Genomic DNA, 19401 nt, shown 5'->3' with positions numbered 1-19401 from the left:
TAGCCGTCATGATATCCAAAGTTCTGAAGTTTTGCTTACAACTTTGCGGACGTTAAAAGTTTACTTCTAGCTGTGTTTGCATGTACAAGTGAAAGTGCTAAAACAGCGTGCCACTAGTAATCTGGCCCATTGTGTGAAAATGTTTTTTCAGCCTTTTCTGAAGACATTGGGTTTAAAATGTGTGCTTATTTACAAGAAAGGGGCCCTTTTTAAAAATAGGATGAAAAAAGGAAATATCTAGGCACTTTTTTTTTAATCAATCTAGCAGGCTTGTAACAATTCTATATAAAGAGAACTTGTAGATTGTACAATGCCAAATATTGCCAAAATTTAAGTTTGTCTCTTAACGGAGTTGTTGGAATATGAAACTGTATTATTTCCTCTCAATCTGCAAGAAAGCTAGAACACTGCTAGCAGTCTAGGGCAAATACTTAGTACACTGTACAAAATGAGGGGTAGACCGGTTACTGAGGTCAACACCTTTTAAGGTACCTAAACATTTATTAGTTTATTTGAACCTGGGTTAATGGCCATAAACGGCCAATGTGGGGGTGCCAAGCATTTTGCAGGCATTGTCAGGTAGAAATGTATAGGTCTAAATCAGTCCCAACCAGTCCTTTTTTATGGTAGAGGGCACTGTGGTATTGTTAAATGACTTAAGACAAAATGTAACAGTATCTAAGTCAGGAAAAAGTGCTTTAGAGAATCTTTTTAACATTTCAAGAAAATGAGCATATCCACAGTGTATCTACAAACATGCCTTAAGACTGGCTAAATACATACATAATTTTGATCAACAATGGTGAAATTAGGGATTAAAATACTTTGTGAAATTTTAGTGAACGTTCAAACTGGAAGCACATTAATAATATAATTTTAAATGACTGGTATGTAGCAATACTTATCCCACCCTACATTCTCATTTAAATGAAATGTTCAGAATAACTGTATAATATATGCTGTGTTTTAGGGGCGCTCAGTGTTCTTCAGTTAAAGTGTCTGTCTGAAAGTTAAACAAAACATAGTATACAGTTAACAAAGAAATGTCAGTCATGTTACTCAATACAATAGTATTTTCCCCAAACCTATCATAAATAACGCATAATTCCCCATCCCTAGTGCATTATAAAGTGCAAATCATTAACATCTCTTCTTATTCGGTTACATTTACCCTGTGTTTACGTATTGCATATTTTGGTATAAACTGCAATTGAACCTTTGGGTACAAACTCTATATTAATATCTTTCGTATATTACCCCCTCCTCCTGTAGTCCCACTGGTAGCAGCACAACGGCTGAAGCTTTGTATGTATATTCCATGATGGGATGAACATAAATGTTACATTTCCTTACAAATTTGGCTTTGAAATAATAGTGGTATTCTGGATATGAAGGAAAAAACAATACAGGATTGCAGGGAGCATCTTGGATACATTCAGGGCCGGAAGAGTATTTTCTTCATGTTCTAGTCTGTATCTCTCTTCAGTATCACTTGATATATTATGAAGGTTTTTTCCTAATCTACCTCAGGTCTTAGCCATCCACGTCATAACTCCACTACTAATGGAAACTATATGTATACAAATATTGCATATGAAAACAAATGGAGATTGAGAGCAATCATTGGAAGAGAATGAGATTTGAGAGCAGCATCTGTGTCACTATTACTGGCGGCCACAGGAGACAAAAAAAGTCTGAGATAGGAGTAAGATGGTGGTTGCAGAACAATACTGTAAAAGAGCAAGAGATCCTATAATTGTGATAAAAGCAGGATCATCAGTATAAAGACACATCAACTGGAAGTATACATATTGGTAACCAGAAAAGAGCACACATCTGCAGGAAGGACAAGATGGTCTGTGAGTGCAAATCTGTGTGATGTGTGTGCGTGCAGCTAAAATACCTGCAATTAGTACAGGATGCTGCGTGGGTGCAGCTAAGATAGCTATCATTACAACAGGACACAACTAACCATGGCACCCTTGCAGCATGGCAGGAAAAATATTTTGCAGTCCTTGGTCATGCTAGCACTGTAAACCTAAAAGATAAACTGTAAATGCTGATTTAGACAGTCTTGTCTTTCTTTACATTTGAAAGATACAAAAATCATATGATGTGTATTAATGTTATACATCTAAGATTTATCTTAAACAACCACATTTTGTGGAGGTTGCAGGATACAAACTTGTAAATGAAGTGGACTGGACCACCTCATACTTATTCATATGAAATGTGGATGTGAAACTATTAAAAACACAATATTTTGTGGAGCCAGCATAAATATACAGAGGATGTTCTCACCTTTCTTAACAAAATATTGCGGCTCTATAATCTTACATACAGGCCGCACAGAACATGGAAAAAACTGACATGAAATAACCTCTCTTTTAAAGTTCTCCGTGTCTTTGTAGACATTACCACTTCAGTTATCAGTTCAAGTGAGAGGGAGAAGGAAGAGGAATAAAATAGAAAGATACAGCCAAGGAGGAGGTGCAGTTAGCAATCACCACCTCGGTCTCTGAAAAATCCTTCTGCGGACTGTGCCTCGCGGAATGTCACCGTGATGGAGTTTGAGGTGATGTCGGTAACAGTGACCTCACTGGGTCGGGGCAGGACAGGAAGCCAAAGTGGTGCAGGTGGTGGTTTTGTGTCATCTGTGGGAGAGACAAGATGGAAGCCAAACTTCTTTAAGTACACTATTATAGAACGATAAAATGCACTTTTATAGCATGATCTAATATCGGTAACTATATCAGGTAAGTGTGTCTTCACTTTCATCCCATTTATAACATTATAGACATGATTTTTTTTATTGGCAATGCTGATAACTACTTATAGTGATAGTAAACTTGTGGTATGAGAAGACCAGGATATTAAACTATTCATTACTTACATAAGATAGAATTACATATTGAACCTCATTGTCTCTCTTCACACGTGTAGTCAGCCACACTCACTAATTTGTGTACAAATGTTAGACCCCACAGGAAGCGGTAAGCACACTGGTGAAACATGACAACGTTTTCATATCTAATTACTTTGACAGAGAAGCAGCAGTGCACGCCTACAGGTTTAATCGCATCTTATGACATCTTGGTCTTCACTTACCATAAGTTTACTATCACTTTTAAAAGGGACACAAAAGTATTTTTTTTAGTTACATCTAAAACATGGTATTTAATTGCATTACAGTTTTTGTTTCTTGTGAAAAGCAAAGTTCCTTTACTTGAATTTTTTTTAAACCTTGTGGGGTATATCACTGTCCTCCAATAGTGCAGTAGAAGTTTTGCTATTCAACCAGTGAGCAATCAGGCGGTCAGTTGTACAAAGACATGCACTTCCTATTGGTGTCGCAACTGAAACAAAACAGCTATAGGAGGACATTTAACTTCTTGATTTTGTGTACAATCGTGCTTGGCCCTCACTCTATCTAGGCCAGAAAGCAAACTCTGTAATCTGGTTTATGCAATTTGCAGCATTTTGAAAACCAAGGTTACAGATTTTACTGTATGGCTTCTTTAGGGAGCGTGGGACAAAGCACAATTTTACACAAAATCAAAAGGCGTTTAATGTCCCTTTCAGATGATAGCATTTTGTAGTATTTTCTATCCATTTGATACCCAAATTCTTTGCTAAAAAGGAAATTTATGCTTACCTGATAAATGTATTTCTTTTTCGATAGGACGAGTCCATGGATTTCATCCTTGTGGGATTATGCCTCCTGGTCAACAGAAGGAGGCAAAGAGCACCACAGCAGAGCTGTATAAATAGCTCCTCCCTTCCCTCCCAACCCAGTCATTCGACCGAAGTTAGGAAGAGAAAGGAAAAGCCAAGGTGCTGAGGTGTCTGAAGTTTAACAAAAAAATAACCTGTCTCAAAATAACAGGGCGGGCTGTGGACTCGTCATATCGAAAAAGAAATAAAATTATCAGGTAAGCATAAATTTCATTTTTTTCAAAATACGACGAATCCACGGATTTCATTCTTACTTGTGGGATACAATACCAAAGCTATAGTACACGGATAAAAAGGGAGGGACAAGACAGGGAACCTAAACGGAAGGCACCACTGCTTGAAGAACTTTCCTCCCAAAAACAGCCTCAGAAGAGGCAAAGGTATAGAATTTGGAAAATGTTTGAAGAGACGACCAAGTTGCTGCCTTGCAAATCTGCTCAACAGAAGCATCATTTTTGAATGCCCATGAGGAAGCCACAGCCCTAGTGGAATGAGCCGTAACTCGTTCAGGAGGCTGCTGTCCAGCATGCAAAGCGGATGATACTCTTCAGCCAAAAAGAAAGAGAGGTAGCCGTAGCTTTCTGACCCCTACGTTTCCCAGAAAAAACAACAACAAAGATGATTGGCGAAGATCCTTAGTCACCTGTAAATAGAACTTCAAAGCCCGAACCACGTCCAGATTATGTAACAAACGTTCCTTCTTAGAAAAAGGATTAGGACATAAGGAAGGAATGGCAATTTCCTGATTAATATTCTTATTTGAAACAACCTTAGGAAGAAAACCAGGACTGGTCCGTAACACCACCTTATCCGAATGGAAAATTAGATAGAGAGGATCACATTGCACCGCCGAAAGCTCAGAACTCTGACAACCCCTTCTCCAATCCTTCTTGGAGAAAGGACAAAATCCTAGGAACCCTAACTCTACTTCTTAGAAAAAGGATTAGGACATAAGGAAGGAATGGCAATTTCCTGATTAATATTCTTATTTGAAACAACCTTAGGAAGAAAACCAGGACTGGTCCGTAACACCACCTTATCCGAATGGAAAATTAGATAGAGAGGATCACATTGCACCGCCGAAAGCTCAGAACTCTGACAACCCCTTCTCCAATCCTTCTTGGAGAAAGGACAAAATCCTAGGAACCCTAACTCTACTCCAAGAGTAGCCCTTGGATTCACACCAATAAAGATATTTACGCCATACCTTATGGTAAATTTTTCTAGTGACAGGCTTATGCGCCTGGATCAAAGTATTGATAACTGAATCAGAAAACCCACGCTTAGATAAAATTAAGCATTCAATCTCCAGCTGTAGAGAAACTAGATTCGGATGATGGAAGAGTCCCTGAATGAGATGGTATTTCCTCAATTAGAGCTTCCACGGAGGGTGAGAGGACATAGCCACCAGATCAGCATACCAAGTCCTGCGAGGCCACGCAGGAGCGAGAAGGATCACCGACGCCCTCTCCTGTTTGACACGCACAATCACCCGGGGAAACTGGGGAAAAACATAAGCCAGTTTGAAGGACCAAGGAACTGCCAAGGCATCTATCAGCTCGGCCTGAGGATCCCAGGACCCGTATCTCGGAAGCATGGCATTCTGACGAGATGCCATAAGATCCAACTCCGGCCTGCCCCATCTGAGTACCAGGCTGGAAAATACCTCCGGATGGAGTTCCCATTCTTCCAGATGAAACGTTTGTCTGCTCAGAAAATCCGCTTCCCAGTTTTCCACTCCTGGGATGTAGATTACTGACAGATGGCAAGAGTGCAACTCCGCCCACTGTATAATCCTGGTTACCTCTGCCATCGCTAAGGAACTCCTTGTTCCTCCCTGATGATTGTAAGCCACCGTCTTGATGTTGCCCGACTGGAACCTGATGAATTAGGCTGAGGCCAAGCCTGAAGCTCATTGAAGACGGTTCTCAATTCCAGAATGTTGATTGGAAGGAGAGACTCCACCGGAGTCCAAACACCTTGAGCCCTCAGGGAATTCCAGACTGCTCCCCATCCTAGTAGGCTGGCATCAGTCGTCACTATCACCCAAGAGGGTCTGCGGAAGAATGTCCCCTGGGATAGATGATCGAGTGACAACCACCCATAGAAGAGAGTCCCCTTGTCGCCTGATCTAGTTATTTGAGGAGACAAATCTGTATAATCTCCATTCCACTGTCTGAGCATGCTCAATTGCAGAGGTCATAGATGAAATCGAGCATACGGAATGATGTCCATAGCTGCCACCATCAATCTGACTACTTCCATGCACTGAGCCACTCACGGCCGAGGATTGGACTGAAGGGCTTGACATGTAGCCATGAGCTTTACCCTCCTGACCTCTGTCAAAAATATTTTCATGGAAAGAGTCGATTAGAGTTCCCAAGAATGGTACTCTTGTCTGTGGAATTAAACTCTTTCCCAGATTTACCTTCCACCCGTGGGTTCTCAGAAAGGAAAGGACAAGGTCGGTATGAGACTTTGCCAGCTGGTAAGAGGATGCCTGGATCAGAATATCGTCCAGATACGGCGCCACCGCAATTCCCTGCGGTCTTAGAACTGCCAGAAGAGACCCCAGAACCTTTGTAAAAATTCTGGGAGCTGTGGCCAGACCGAAAGGAAGAGCCACAAACTGGAAAGGTTTGTCCAGGAAGGCGAATCTCAGAAATTTGTGATGATCTTTGTGGATAGGGACATGAAGATATGCATCCTTTAAATCCACGGTAGTCATAAATTGACCCTCCTGGATCAATGGAAGAATGGTGCAAATAGTCTCCATCTTGAAGGATGGAACTCTGAGAAACTTGTTTAGTCTTTTGCGATCTAAGATAGGTCCTATTACTAACACAGGCAAAGAGAATGACTGGGTTGGGAGGGAAGGGAGGAGCTATTTATACAGCTCTGCTGTGGTGCTCTTTGCTCCTGTTGACCAGGAGGCATAATCCCACAAGGATGAAATCCGTGGACTCATCGTATCTTGAAAAAGAAATACGCACAGTACAATAAACACAAAGGTCTACTGTATGAAATCTCTGGTACTGCCAATCTGCCAGTGTTAATATGTACTATATAATGCAATTTAACAAGATTGCAATCAGAAATACAATGAAAAGTAATTTGAATGTTGTATAAAAGGATTACATTTACTGTAATATTATAGAATACAAATTATGTTGCTACTTTTGTGAACAGTTTTCATGCCTCTTCATTGCATTCTTAATGCCTACTACTATCAGCCTAAAAAGCACAGTAAAGTCAAAATTAACTTTCATGATTCAGACTGCAATTTTAAACATTCTAATTTACTTCCTTTGTCAAATTTGCTTTCTTTTCTTCATATCCTTTGTTGAAGAGTAAATCTATGTAGGCTGATAAGCGCTCTGGATTGTGCACATGTCTATAGCAGCAGTGTTTGCAACTATGTATAAGTGCTATAAACCATGTTGCAAACACTTCTGACAGATGTCTACACATATGCATGCCCCTGAGCTCACCTAGGATTACTTTTTAAGAAAGGATACAAAGAACTATGCAAAATTAATAATAGAAGTAAATTGGAAAGTTGTTTTAAAAAACAACATGATCTATCAATTCATTTAAGATTAATTTTGATTTTACTGTCCTTTTAATAAAGGTATTATATATGAAAGAATAAAGAGGTTAGCTAATTTCTCAATAGACTCTATATGCATGGTTTTACCTTCACGCACAGCTTCCTCTGCTGGTTTTTCCTCAGGCCAATTATGAAGAGGTTGTGTTTCCTCTTTTTCTACCTCCTTAGTGAAGAACTCAGGCCTCCTGCTCAACGGCTCGTAAGTTGACACTCGCAGGAACTTCTTGCGGGAGAGGCACAGGAACTTACGGCTTTTGCGCGGTTTGCTGAGCGGGAACTGCAAAGACTTGGCTTTCTCTGGTACAGAAGTAGGTGCTGGTTTGCTTCCCAGACCACCACTAAACCTCCGGGAGAGCGAGAAACAGAGGCTCCTCTCTTTAGACTTGTGTGCACTGCGCAGATCCATGCCATAGAGCCTCTTCACATACAAACAGAAAGAATACAGTTATATCTGGGTACAATACAAGTACTACCAATGGCCGAAGGCAGCATTCAAAATTTAATTTGTATGGCATTTAAACATGTTCAACAGTATCCTACTGTAACGATGGTGTAAAAACAGCACAGTTCCACAACAATCTTCCACACGCCAAATGTATTCTACTTACAATTAGTGCTGTGTAAAACAGATTTACAACCTGGAGCCATACTGATGAATATTGTGCTGGTGTAAAAAAAAGTTTTGTATCCAAATGTTTTCACAAATACAGAGCAAGTACACTGTCAGCTAATTGAATATGTATATTATTATTATTTCTTCTATAAGGTACGACGAGTCCACGGATTCATCCTTTACTTGTGGGTTATTATCCTCCTGCTAACAGGAAGTGGCAAAGAGCACCACAGCAGAGCTGTCTATATAGCTCCTCCGTTAGCTCCACCCCCAGTCATTCTCTTTGCCTACTCTAAGTACTAGGAAGGGTAAAGTGAAAGAGGTGATAAAATATTAGTTTTTAATTTCTTCAAGCAAGAGTTTTTTTGTTTTAAATGGTACCGGTGTGTACTATTACTGTCAGGCAGCAGATGGATGAAGACTTCTGCCTGGAGGATGATGATCTTAGCATTTGTAACTAAGATCCAGTGCTGTTCCTACAGAGGCTGAGGGGTACAAGAAACTTCAGTGTGAGGAACGTTTTCATTCTATATAGCAGTGAGGTATGTTAAGTAATTTTTTCTGGAGAGACTGTGTATTTCAGAAAGGATGACAGTATCCCCATGAGGGTAAGGGTAAGCAGTAATCCTAGAGCTATATAAAGGCATTACTAAGCTTGCATAAGGGGCTAATTAAAAAATTGGTTGACACTGAGTTTTGAATGTTTGTGGGCAAACGTTTCTGAACTGGGAGTGCTGTTAACGTTTTGTGGGCAATAACGTTTTTTTGGGCAACTTTATTGAGGGTACACTTGGCTTATTTTTTGGGTTTCAGAACCCACATGGCTAGTTAAAAACCGCTCTGGTGCGGTTCTTTGAGGCTGTAGAGACATAGAGTGAGATGGACGGGGCCTATTTTCGTGCCTCAGATGCGCAGTTTTCACTCAGCAAGCTCCAACTCCTGAGGGCCCTTGTGGATGATATTGGGCCAAATCGAAGCTTTAACCCCATATTTACCAATCCCTGAGGGCAGGTAGGCGCCACAGCGGGGCTGTGGCAAGGTGCTGGGGGTGTTTTTTTTTACGGATTTAGGCCTTATTGCAATCCGGTTTGCACATTAAAGGGTTAAATGTTAAATTTCCTTGTGGGGCAAACTTAACTACACATATTGAGTCTGCTATAAAAAAAATCTGAAAAATTTGGTGCCTTTTAAAGCAGTTTTGCAGAACGTGTATGCTTTTTTTCTCTTAAAGGTGCAGTACCGTTTAAGATTTTTCTTTTTTTTCACTAAATAAAGTGTTTTCATGCTTGTTTGTAGTCATTACTAGCCTGTTCAAAATGTCTGACAATGAGGAAAGTCATTGTTCAATATGTTTAGAAGCCATTGTGGAACCCCCACTTAGAATGTGTCCCTCATGCACCGAAAGGTCAATAAATTTCAAAGAACATATTTTAGCTAATAAAAGTATGTCGCAGGATGATTCTCAGTCAGAAGGGAGTCAGGTTATGCCATCTAATTTTCCCCAAGTGTCACAACCATTAATGCCCGCACAAGCGATGCCAAGTACTTCTAGTGCGTCCAATTCTTTCACCCTGCAAGATATGGCCGCAGTTATGAATACTACCCTCACAGAGGTTTTATCTAAGCTGCCTGGGTTGCAGGGGAAGCGCAGTAGGTCTGGTGTGAGAACAAATGCTGAGCCCTCTGATGCTTTATTAGCCATATCCGATGTACCCTCACAATGTTCTGAGTTGGGGGTGAGGGATTTGCTGTCTGAGGGAGAGATTTCTGATTCAGGAAAGATGTTCCCTCAGACAGACTCAGATATGACGGCTTTTAAAGTTAAACTAGAACACCTCCGCTTATTGCTCAGGGAGGTTTTAGCGACTCTGGATGATTGTGACCCTATTGTAGTTCCAGAGAAATTGTGTAAAATGGACAGATTCCTGCCTACACTGATGTTTTTCCGGTCCCTAAGAGGATTTCGGACATTGTTACTAAGGAGTGGGATAGACCAGGAATTCCGTTCACTCCACCTCCTACTTTTAAGAAAATGTTTCCTATATCAGACACCATGCGGGACTCGTGGCAGACGGTCCCTAAGGTGGAGGGAGCTATTTCTACCCTGGCTAAGCGTACAACTATAACTATTGAAGACAGTTGTGCTTTCAAAGATCCTATGGATAAAAAATTAGAGGGTCTCCTAAGAAAATATTTGTTCATCAGGGTTTTCTTCTCCAACCTATAGCGTGCATTGTTCCTGTAACTACTGCAGCTGCTTTTTGGTTTGAGGCTCTTGAGGAGGCTCTTCAGGTTGAGACCCCATTAGATGATATTCTGGATAGAATTAGGGCTCTCAAGCTAGCTAATTCTTTCATTACAGATGCCGCTTTTCACTGGCTAAATTAGCGGCAAAGAATTCAGGTTTGCCATTTTAGCGCGTAGAGCGTTATGGCTTAAGTCCTGGTCTGCTGATGTGTCATCAAAAATCTAAGCTTTTAGCCATCCCTTTCAAGGGTAAGACCCTATTCAGGCCTGAACTGAAAGAGATAATTTCAGACAATCACTGGAGGGAAAGGCCATGCCCTTCCTCAGGATAAGACAAATAAGATAAGGACCAAACAAAATAATTTTCGTTCCTTTCGAAACTTCAAAGGTGGTCCCTCTACCTCTTCCCTGCTGCAAAGCAAGAAGGAGAATTTTGCTCAATCCAAGTCAGTCTGGAGACCTAACCAGACTTGGAACAAAGGTAAACAGGCCAAGAAGCCTGCTGCTGCCACCAAGACAGCATGAAGGGATAGCCCCCGATCCGGGACCGGATCTAGTAGGGTGCAGACGTTCAGGACTCCTGGGCTTTAGAAAATCGTAACCCAGGGTATCTTCTAGATTTCAAAGAATTCTCCTCCAAGGGGGGAGATTCCATCTTTCTCAATTGTCTGTAAACCAGACAAAAAGCTGTGTAGAAGACCTATATACCATGGGAGTGATCTGCCCAGTTCCGAAAACAGAACAGGGGCAGGGGTTCTACTCCAATCTGTTTGTGGTTCCCAAAAAAGAGGGAAACCTCAGACCAATTTTAGCTCTCAAGATCCTAAACAAATTCCTCAGAGTCCCATCCTTCAAGATGGAGACCATTCAGACTATTTTACCAATGATCCAGGAGGGTCAATATATGACCACCGTGGACTTAAAGGATGCGTATCTACACATCCCTATCCACAATGATCATCACCAGTTCCTCAGGCTCGCCTTTCTGGACAAGCATTACCAGTTTGTGGCTCTTCCCTTCGGGTTGGCCACAGCTCCCAGAATTTTCACAAAGGTTCTAGGGTCCCTTCTGGCAGTTCTAAGGCCGCGGGGCATAGCAGTGGCGCCTTACCAACTAGCCAAGTCTCACACGGACATCGTGTTGGCTTTTCTAAGATCTCACGGGTGGAAGGTGATCGTAAAAAAGAGTTCACTTATCCCTCTCACAAGAGTTCCATTCCTGGGAACTCTGATAGATTCAGTGGACATGAGAATTTTTCTGACAGAGGTCAGGAAATCAAGATTTTAACCACCTGCCGAGCTCTTCATTCCATTCCTCGGCCGTCAGTGGCTCAGGTGTATGGAGGTAATCGGACTAATGGTAGCGGCAAGGACATAGTTCCGTTTTGCTCGCTTGCATCTCAGACCACTGCAACTATGCATGCTCAAACAGTGGAATGGGGATTATGCAAATTTATCTCCTCAGATAAATATGGATCAAGAGACCAGAGACCTCTCTTATTTGGTGGTTGTCACAGGATCATCTGTCCCAGGGAATGTGTTTCCGCAGGCCAGCATGGGTCATAGTGACGACGGACGCCAGGCCTATTGGGCTGGGGTGCAATCTGGAATTCCCTGAAAGCACAGGGTTTGTGGACTCAGGAGGAGGCTCTCCTCCCGATAAATATTCTAGAACTGAGAGCGATATTCAACGCGCTTCAGGCGTGGCCTCAGCTGGCTTCGGCCAGATTCATAAGATTCCGAGTCGGACAATATCACGACTGTAGGCATATATCAATCATCAGGGGGGAACAAAGAGTTCTCTAGCGATGATAGAGATTACCAAAATATTTGATGGGCAGAGACTCGCTCTTGCCATCTATCAGCAATCTATATTCCAGGAGTGGGAGAACTGGGAAGGCGGATTTTCTAAGTCGTCAGACTTTTCATCCAGGGGAGTGGGAACTCCATCCGGAGGTGTTTGCACAATTGATTCATCAATGGGGCACACCAGAATTGGATATGATGGCGTCTCGTCAGAACGCCAAACTTCCTGTTACGGGTCCAGGTCAAGGGATCCTCAGGCAGTACTGATAGATGCTCTAGCAGTACCCTGGTCGTTCAACCTGGCTTATGTGTTTCCACTATTTTCCTCCTCTTCCTTGTTTGATTGCCAGAATCAAACAGGAGAGAGGCTTCAGTGATTTTGATGGTACCTGCATGGCCCACACAGGACTTGGTATGCAGACCTGATGGACATGTCATCTCTTCCACCATGGACTCTGCCACTGAGACAGGACCTTCTGATTCAAGGTCCGTTCCAGCATCCAAATCTAGTTTCTCTGTGGCTGACTGCTTGGAGATTGAATGCTTGATTTTATCCAAGCGGGGTTTCTCTGAGTCGGTCATAGATACCTTGATTCAAGCTCGAAAGCCTGTCACTAGGAAAATTTATCATAAGATATGGCGTAAATATCTTATTGGTGCGAATCCAAAGGTACTCATGGAGTAAGATCAGGATTCCTAGGATTTTGTCCTTTCTCCAAGAAGGATTGGAGAAGGGGCTATCAGCTAGTTCCATAAAGGGACAGATATCGGCTTTATCAATTCTACTGCACAAGCGTCTGGCAGATGTTCTAGACGTTCAGTCGTTCTGTCAGGCTTTAGTTAGAATCAAGCCTGTGTTTGAACCTGTTGCTCCGCCATGGAGTTTGAATTTAGTTCTTAAAGTTCTCCTAGGGGTTCCGTTTGAACCTATGCATTCCATAGATATTAAGCTTCTATCTTCGAAAGTTCTGTTTTTAGTTGCTATCTCTTCGGCTCGAAGAGTTTCTGAACTATCTGCATTGCAATGCGACTCGCCTTATCTTGTTTTCCATGCTGATAAGGTGGTTTTGCGTGTCAAACCTGGATTCCTTCCTAAGGTTGTTACTAATAGGAATATCAATCAGGAAATTGTTCTTCTCTGTATCCTAATCCTTCCTCTAAGGAGCGTCTGTGTCTCAACTTGGACGTGGTTCGTGCTTTGAGTTTTACATCAAACATCTTCTTTGTTGTTGTCTATTCTGGAAAATGTAGAGGTCAAAAAGCTACGGCTACCTATCTTTCTTTTTGGCTGAAAAGCATATCCATTTGGCATACGAGATTGCTGGACAGCAACCTCCTGAAAGGATTACAACTCGCTCTACTAGAGCGGTTGGCTTCCCACTTGGGCTTTTAAAAATGATGCTTCTGTTGAACAGATTTGTAAGGCTGCAACTTGGTCTATGCTTCATACCTTTCCAAATTTTATACTTTTGCTTCTTTGGAGCTATTTTTTGGGAGAAAAGTTCTTCAAGCAGTTTGTGCCTTCTGTTTAACCATCTGTCTTGTCCCTCCGTTCATCCGTGTCCTGTAGCTTTGGGATTGTATCCCACAAGTAAAGGATGAATCCGTGGGACTCGTTCGTACCTTATAGAAGAAAAGTAAACTTTATGCTTACCAAATAAATTAATTTCTTCTATGGTACGACAAGGTCCATGGCCAGCCCCTGTCATTTTAAGACGGATTATTATTTTTTTGATTTTAAACTTCAGTCACTTCTGCACCTTGTAATTTCTCCTTTTTCTTCCTGTACCTTCGGTCGAATGACTGGGGGGTGGAGCTAAGGGAGGAGCTATATAGACAGATCTGCAGTGGTGCTCTTTGCCACTTCCTGTTAGCAGGAGGATAATATCCCACAAGTAAAGGATGAATCTGTGACATCGTAGTACCATAGAAGAAATTAATTTATCAGGTAAGCATAAATTTACTTTTTTTTTTTATTTATTACTATTATCAGTTATTTGGTAGAGCGCCAACAGATTCTGCAGCGTATATAAAGAAGCTAAAACCTTTCCTTAGAGACGGGTATGATATTAATTGCAGGATTGTTTGCAGCTTTTTACACATGAAGATTTTCATCACAGGACAAACATTACAAAAGCTACTTTCACACTATATATTGCTGGTTATCCAACAAAACAACTATTGAGTTGATAAGTTACATTCCACATAGAAGATTCACTGGACAAGGGTTGGTCAGATATTTGGAAACTACATTTGGGTATGTTTATATACACATAATACTGACCATATATAAGACCCTTAAATGAACATAAAAATTAAATTTTAAATCACTTTCCAATTTAATTCTATAATCTAATTTGCTTTGTTCTCTTGGTAACCTTTGATTAAAAGCATACCTGGTAGGTTTAAGGAGCAGTAACGCATTACTGTGAGCTAGCTGCTGATGGCTGCACATATGACTTCGTATTGGCTCACATGATATATTCAGCTAGCTACCAGTAGTGCATTGCTGCTCCTTCAACAAAAGGATACCATAAGAATGAAGCAAACTTAATAATAGATGTAAAATGGAAAGTTGTTTACAACTGTATGCTATGAATCATAAAAGACTCAGTCATATGCCAAGACTGGAAGCAATAGTCATATTGGATATTGTTTCAACAAAATAATATTTTTTTGCTGTTTTGTTTCATTTGAATTGAAAAGTAACCACTATGTTAAAAAAATGCACATTACAGGGAAGTACAGCATCATTTATTCCTCTGGGACCAAAACTTTCAACATCACAAGATGCAGTCACATGTGATGTAATATTCTCATACACAACATTCCCAGAAGTATGTTTGTGCGTATGATTATTATTAAAGGTCCATTATAGTGACAAAAATGTTGGAATTCTTTATAATTTATAAAATTAAGCAGTAATGCAGTCCTCTGCAGGTCCAGAGCACTACTTTGACTTTTTGCTTAACCTCCTTGAGGGGGATAAAAACACATCTTTGCCATGTCACTAGTGATAAAATACAATATAGTTCCCCAAAGGGAAGACCCCTGGTTATGCATATAAAGCCCAAAATCAATAAAATCCTGTGCAGCTCAAAAAGAAGCCTGCATATATAGTCCGTGTACAATCACAATAAACCATGCACGCTTACCCCCCAATGGCAGCAGTCCTTAGCTGAAAACCCGGTTCTGGTAGAAAGTTTGTCCGGATATACCAGTTACCTCCAATCCTGAGTCTCTTCGCCTGGTTTAAAACTTGGAGCAACACACGCTCAACAAGACTTTCTCCTCCAGCAACCACGGACACTTCCGTGTTCTTCGATCAGGCCAAACGAGTCCCCACGCTCTGGGCGATGACGTCATCCACAGCAGCCGCCTCAATGGAGTAGCGAAATGGCAAGCAAAAGAAGCTCCAATGTCCCACGGGTAATAGCAGGGGTCATTCACAAGTGCTTAACTCCCAGTGGCCAAACATGGAACACAGGAACAAAGATGCGAAGAGGAGCACTCACCATATAAAACTTCACTTTATTTCATCAATTTAAAATAGGACAGATCCATAAAACGAGCATCCAGCAATAGCCCATTCTTGACATAGAAAACAGTTTACGCGTTTTGGCTGCATGCCATACTCATAGCTGATAACATCCTAATTGCATCTCATTGGTTCACTTGCATATAACATCACTAATGGGCCTGCACCTTCATTTGCATTAAAGCTATATTCCTTCATTCACCATAGCATTGTATTTAGACATCTGGTTTTTATTAATAAGATGCTACATAATCTGCTAGTAATTAACTTACATCCCCTAGCTATGGAGAATCTTCAATTCCCAAACTAACCTGCTCAGTCCCCTGCACCAGTGCCATAATATTATATATATATATATATATATATATATACATATACATACACACACACACACACACATATACATATGGGTGTTAGAAGAATACATCTACCTACACACTATATCGTCAATTCAATTTATATTCCTTCAATGATAAACATCACTTAATTAATTTTGTTTATATAAACTTGTTACACTCCCTAGTGAACTGGTGTTAAATTAAAGTGAAGTTTTATATGGCGAGTGCTCCTCTCACATCTGTTCCTGTGTACTAGTGATAAAATGACATGCTCTAAACAATTACTGTATAATTTTATAGCTATAATGGTGCTTTAATGGATATATTATGTAATATTTTATGAATAAGATGCTGTGTATAGAACGACATACCTGTAGAAGGAGGCGTTTCGGCTTAGGGCCTCTTTTTCTGCACCCAGATGCTCGCTCCTTTTCTTCCCTACAACATATATATACACACACACACATTAGGTTTGATTCTTCAAAAGGCATTTAATGTTACATTTTCCAACAGTGGATTAAGGTACTTGGTTTTAAAGCTAATGCCTGCTTGGACATGCAGTACACCTGAACCCATATTTATATCAGGGGAAAAAAGCGATACACAAACAATAAGTCTTGAGAATTTGAAATCTAGAGGAAAGAGGATAATTTTTAAACACAGTCCAATTACAAGAGTAATAAGTACAGAGAAACTGTCAGCAAGACAGACTAACAAATGACAAAATAAACAAATAAAATATAAATAAAGTTGACCTACACACCAGAGATTAGCAAATACAGAAAGCCGGGTCACCCCAGCTACTGGAAATGCCACCTGGCACCAAGTAGTCAGCTTACAAGGTTTTCTACCATCTGCTTGAATACCTGAAGACACTACAGTCCAAAGCAGCATTCTACTCTAAGATGTCCAGTGGCTGCATGTACAGTCCAAATCCTACAGTGACCTAATGTGCCTCCAGTAATGTTATGAGATCATGCACACTGGTGGCCCGCCCTTCAGATTACTTTTGCACAATGATTCTGGACAGTACAATGAGTAGTGTTTTTTTGCTCAGGGAACACCAAGTGTGGCACAAAGTCTATGTCATACAAGGCTATAATGACTTTACAAAAACTGTGGTACAAAATATATATACATTGAGCAAATCCTTGCAGGGTTTGGAACGTTCTCTGATGAATGAAGCATCTGCTATTGCTGAAGACCTGGAGCTGCTGAGTCCGATCCTGCGTCTAGCGTTTCAAGCCCTGATGTACATAAATTAAGTGGACATAATTCCCTATTTGACTTATTGTACATGTCAGCAGCATGGTGGTTGTTTAAATATAAAAATACCTCTCTGAAACAAAAACCCAGCGACCTCTTTCTTAGGCCACAGAATAAAATAAATATAAATAATATTTAAATACAATTGTGTTCCTTTAAGCATTAACCTTTTTGCATTCATGTGTGTAGCAGTCCTATATAGCAACCAAATGGTTAAAATGGTCTTGACCACTTTTTAACCCCTTTATTTTCATTACGAGGGGTATGACGACAACCAGAACAAAGAATCAAATAACCAGCTTACTAAAAAAAAACGAGACATGGCCCGAGTAGTCACTAAGCAAATATTCATCCCAATACAATGTGCAGTTTAAAGTTTCTAATGCTACATTTAAACACAGCTTCCCTAATATTCACTAACCTGTGAATCCAATACTATCCTCCTAGCTTGGCCTAGAAGCATGATAAGTTTATTGATTACACAATTGTGACTGATAGAGTGAGTACTCACTTCTCCTCATATGCCAGCACGAGACGGGGGTCCAGAATATGCTCCTCTGGTTCCCATGTACTGTATCTACAAGGCAAATAGTTGCAGGCTATGAGAAATACAGAAATAGGCCACATAGATAAAACTGAACAAACACAATATAAGCCACTGAAATAAAACAAATACAACAGGCAATAACACCTTTTGACAGGGGAATTTTAAACCTAGCTAGAACAGGCATCTAGACTGCTGAATGTAAAATATGAAGACAAAATGTAGTTTAGTAATGTATACTATGCCAGCAACTTAATGGCTCAAGCTCTGCTAGGACCACAGTGCACTAATGACAGTGACTTGTTTACGGACTCAGTCCCTGCTAGTGGCACAGTGTACAAATGACAGTGACAAGTTTATGTTCTCAGTCCCTGCTAGTGTCCCAGTGTAATAGTGACAGGTTTATGTGCTCAGTACCTGCTAGTGCCACAGTATACTAATGACAGTGACATGTTTATATGCTCAGTCCCTGCTAGTATCACAATGTACTAATGGCAGTGACATGTTTATGTGCTCAGTCCCTGCTAGTGCCACAGTGTACTAATAACAGTGACATGTTTATGTGCTCAGTACCTGCTAGTATCACAGTGTACTAATGACAGTGACATGTTTATGTGCTCAGTCCGTGACCTGCTAGTGCCACAGTGTACTAATGACAGTGACATGTTTATGTGCTCAGTCCCTGCTAGTGCCACAGTGTACTAATGACAATGACATGTTTATGTGCTCAGTACCTGCTAGTGTCACAGTGTACTAATGACAGTGACATGTTTATGTGCTCAGTCCCTGCTAGTGTTGCACTGTACTAATGACAGTGACATGTTTATGTGCTCAGTCCCTGCTAGTGTTGCACTGTACTAATGACAGTGACATGTTTATGTGCTCAGTCCCTGCTAGTGTTGCACTGTACTAATGACAGTGACATGTTTATTTGCTCAGTCCCTGCTAGTGCTATAGTGTACTAATGACAGTGACATGTTTATATGCCGAGTCTCTGCTAGTGTCACAGGGTACTAATGACAGTGACATGTTTATGTGCTCAGCACCTGCTAGTGTCACAGTGTACTAATGAGAGTGTCGTGTATGTGCTCAGTCCCTGCTAGTATCACAATGTAATAATGCAGGGCTCGGCAAACCCAGGAGCCTGGGAGCCACTGGCTCCTATCATTTTACCCATGGCTCCTAACTTTTGGGGTTATTCTCCATATATCTACATACAAATCCAACTGTCTGGCTCCTAAAAATATGCCTGGCTCCCAAATATTCTTACGGTCTCCTAATTTTTAAACATATTTGTCAAGCACTGTTAATGACAGTAACATGTTTATGTGCTCAGTCCCTGCTAGTATCACAGTGTACTAATGACAGTGACATGTTTATGTGCTCAGTCCCTGCTAGTGCCACAGTGCACTAATGACAGTGACATGTTTATGTGCTCAGTCCCTGCTAGTGCCACAGTGTACTAATGACAGTGACATGTTTATGTGCTCAGTCCCTGCTAGTGCCACAGTGTACTAATGACAGTGACATGTTTATGTGCTCAGTCCCTGCTAGTGCCACAGTGTACTAATGACAGTGACATGTTTATGTGCTCAGTCCCTGCTAGTGCCACAGTGTACTAATGACAGTGACATGTTTATGTGCTCAGTCCCTGCTAGTGCCACAGTGTACTAATGACAGTGACATGTTTATGTGCTCAGTCCC

General features: G+C 41.0%; 1 protein-coding gene across 1 annotated transcript in view; it reads right to left on the bottom strand.

Moving 5' to 3' along the window:
• Positions 1–2063: 2063 nt before the first annotated feature.
• The window catches only part of CBX7 (chromobox 7), a 30630-nt gene continuing 13292 nt past the window's right edge, over positions 2064–19401 (bottom strand). Inside the window, exons 4-7 of the mRNA XM_053721303.1 lie at positions 17665–17730; positions 16259–16325; positions 7433–7763; positions 2064–2654 (exon numbers count right to left, since the gene is read on the bottom strand). Coding sequence (XP_053577278.1) covers positions 2497–2654; positions 7433–7763; positions 16259–16325; positions 17665–17730 — 622 coding nt within the window. The 3' untranslated portion in view covers positions 2064–2496. The remainder of the gene's footprint in view (positions 2655–7432; positions 7764–16258; positions 16326–17664; positions 17731–19401) is intronic.

Source organism: Bombina bombina, chromosome 7, assembly GCF_027579735.1.
Source record: "Bombina bombina isolate aBomBom1 chromosome 7, aBomBom1.pri, whole genome shotgun sequence".
Lineage (NCBI taxonomy): Eukaryota > Metazoa > Chordata > Amphibia > Anura > Bombinatoridae > Bombina > Bombina bombina.
The sequence above is the reverse complement of the archived record's forward strand: the minus strand, read 5'-3'. Positions and strand labels throughout refer to the sequence as shown.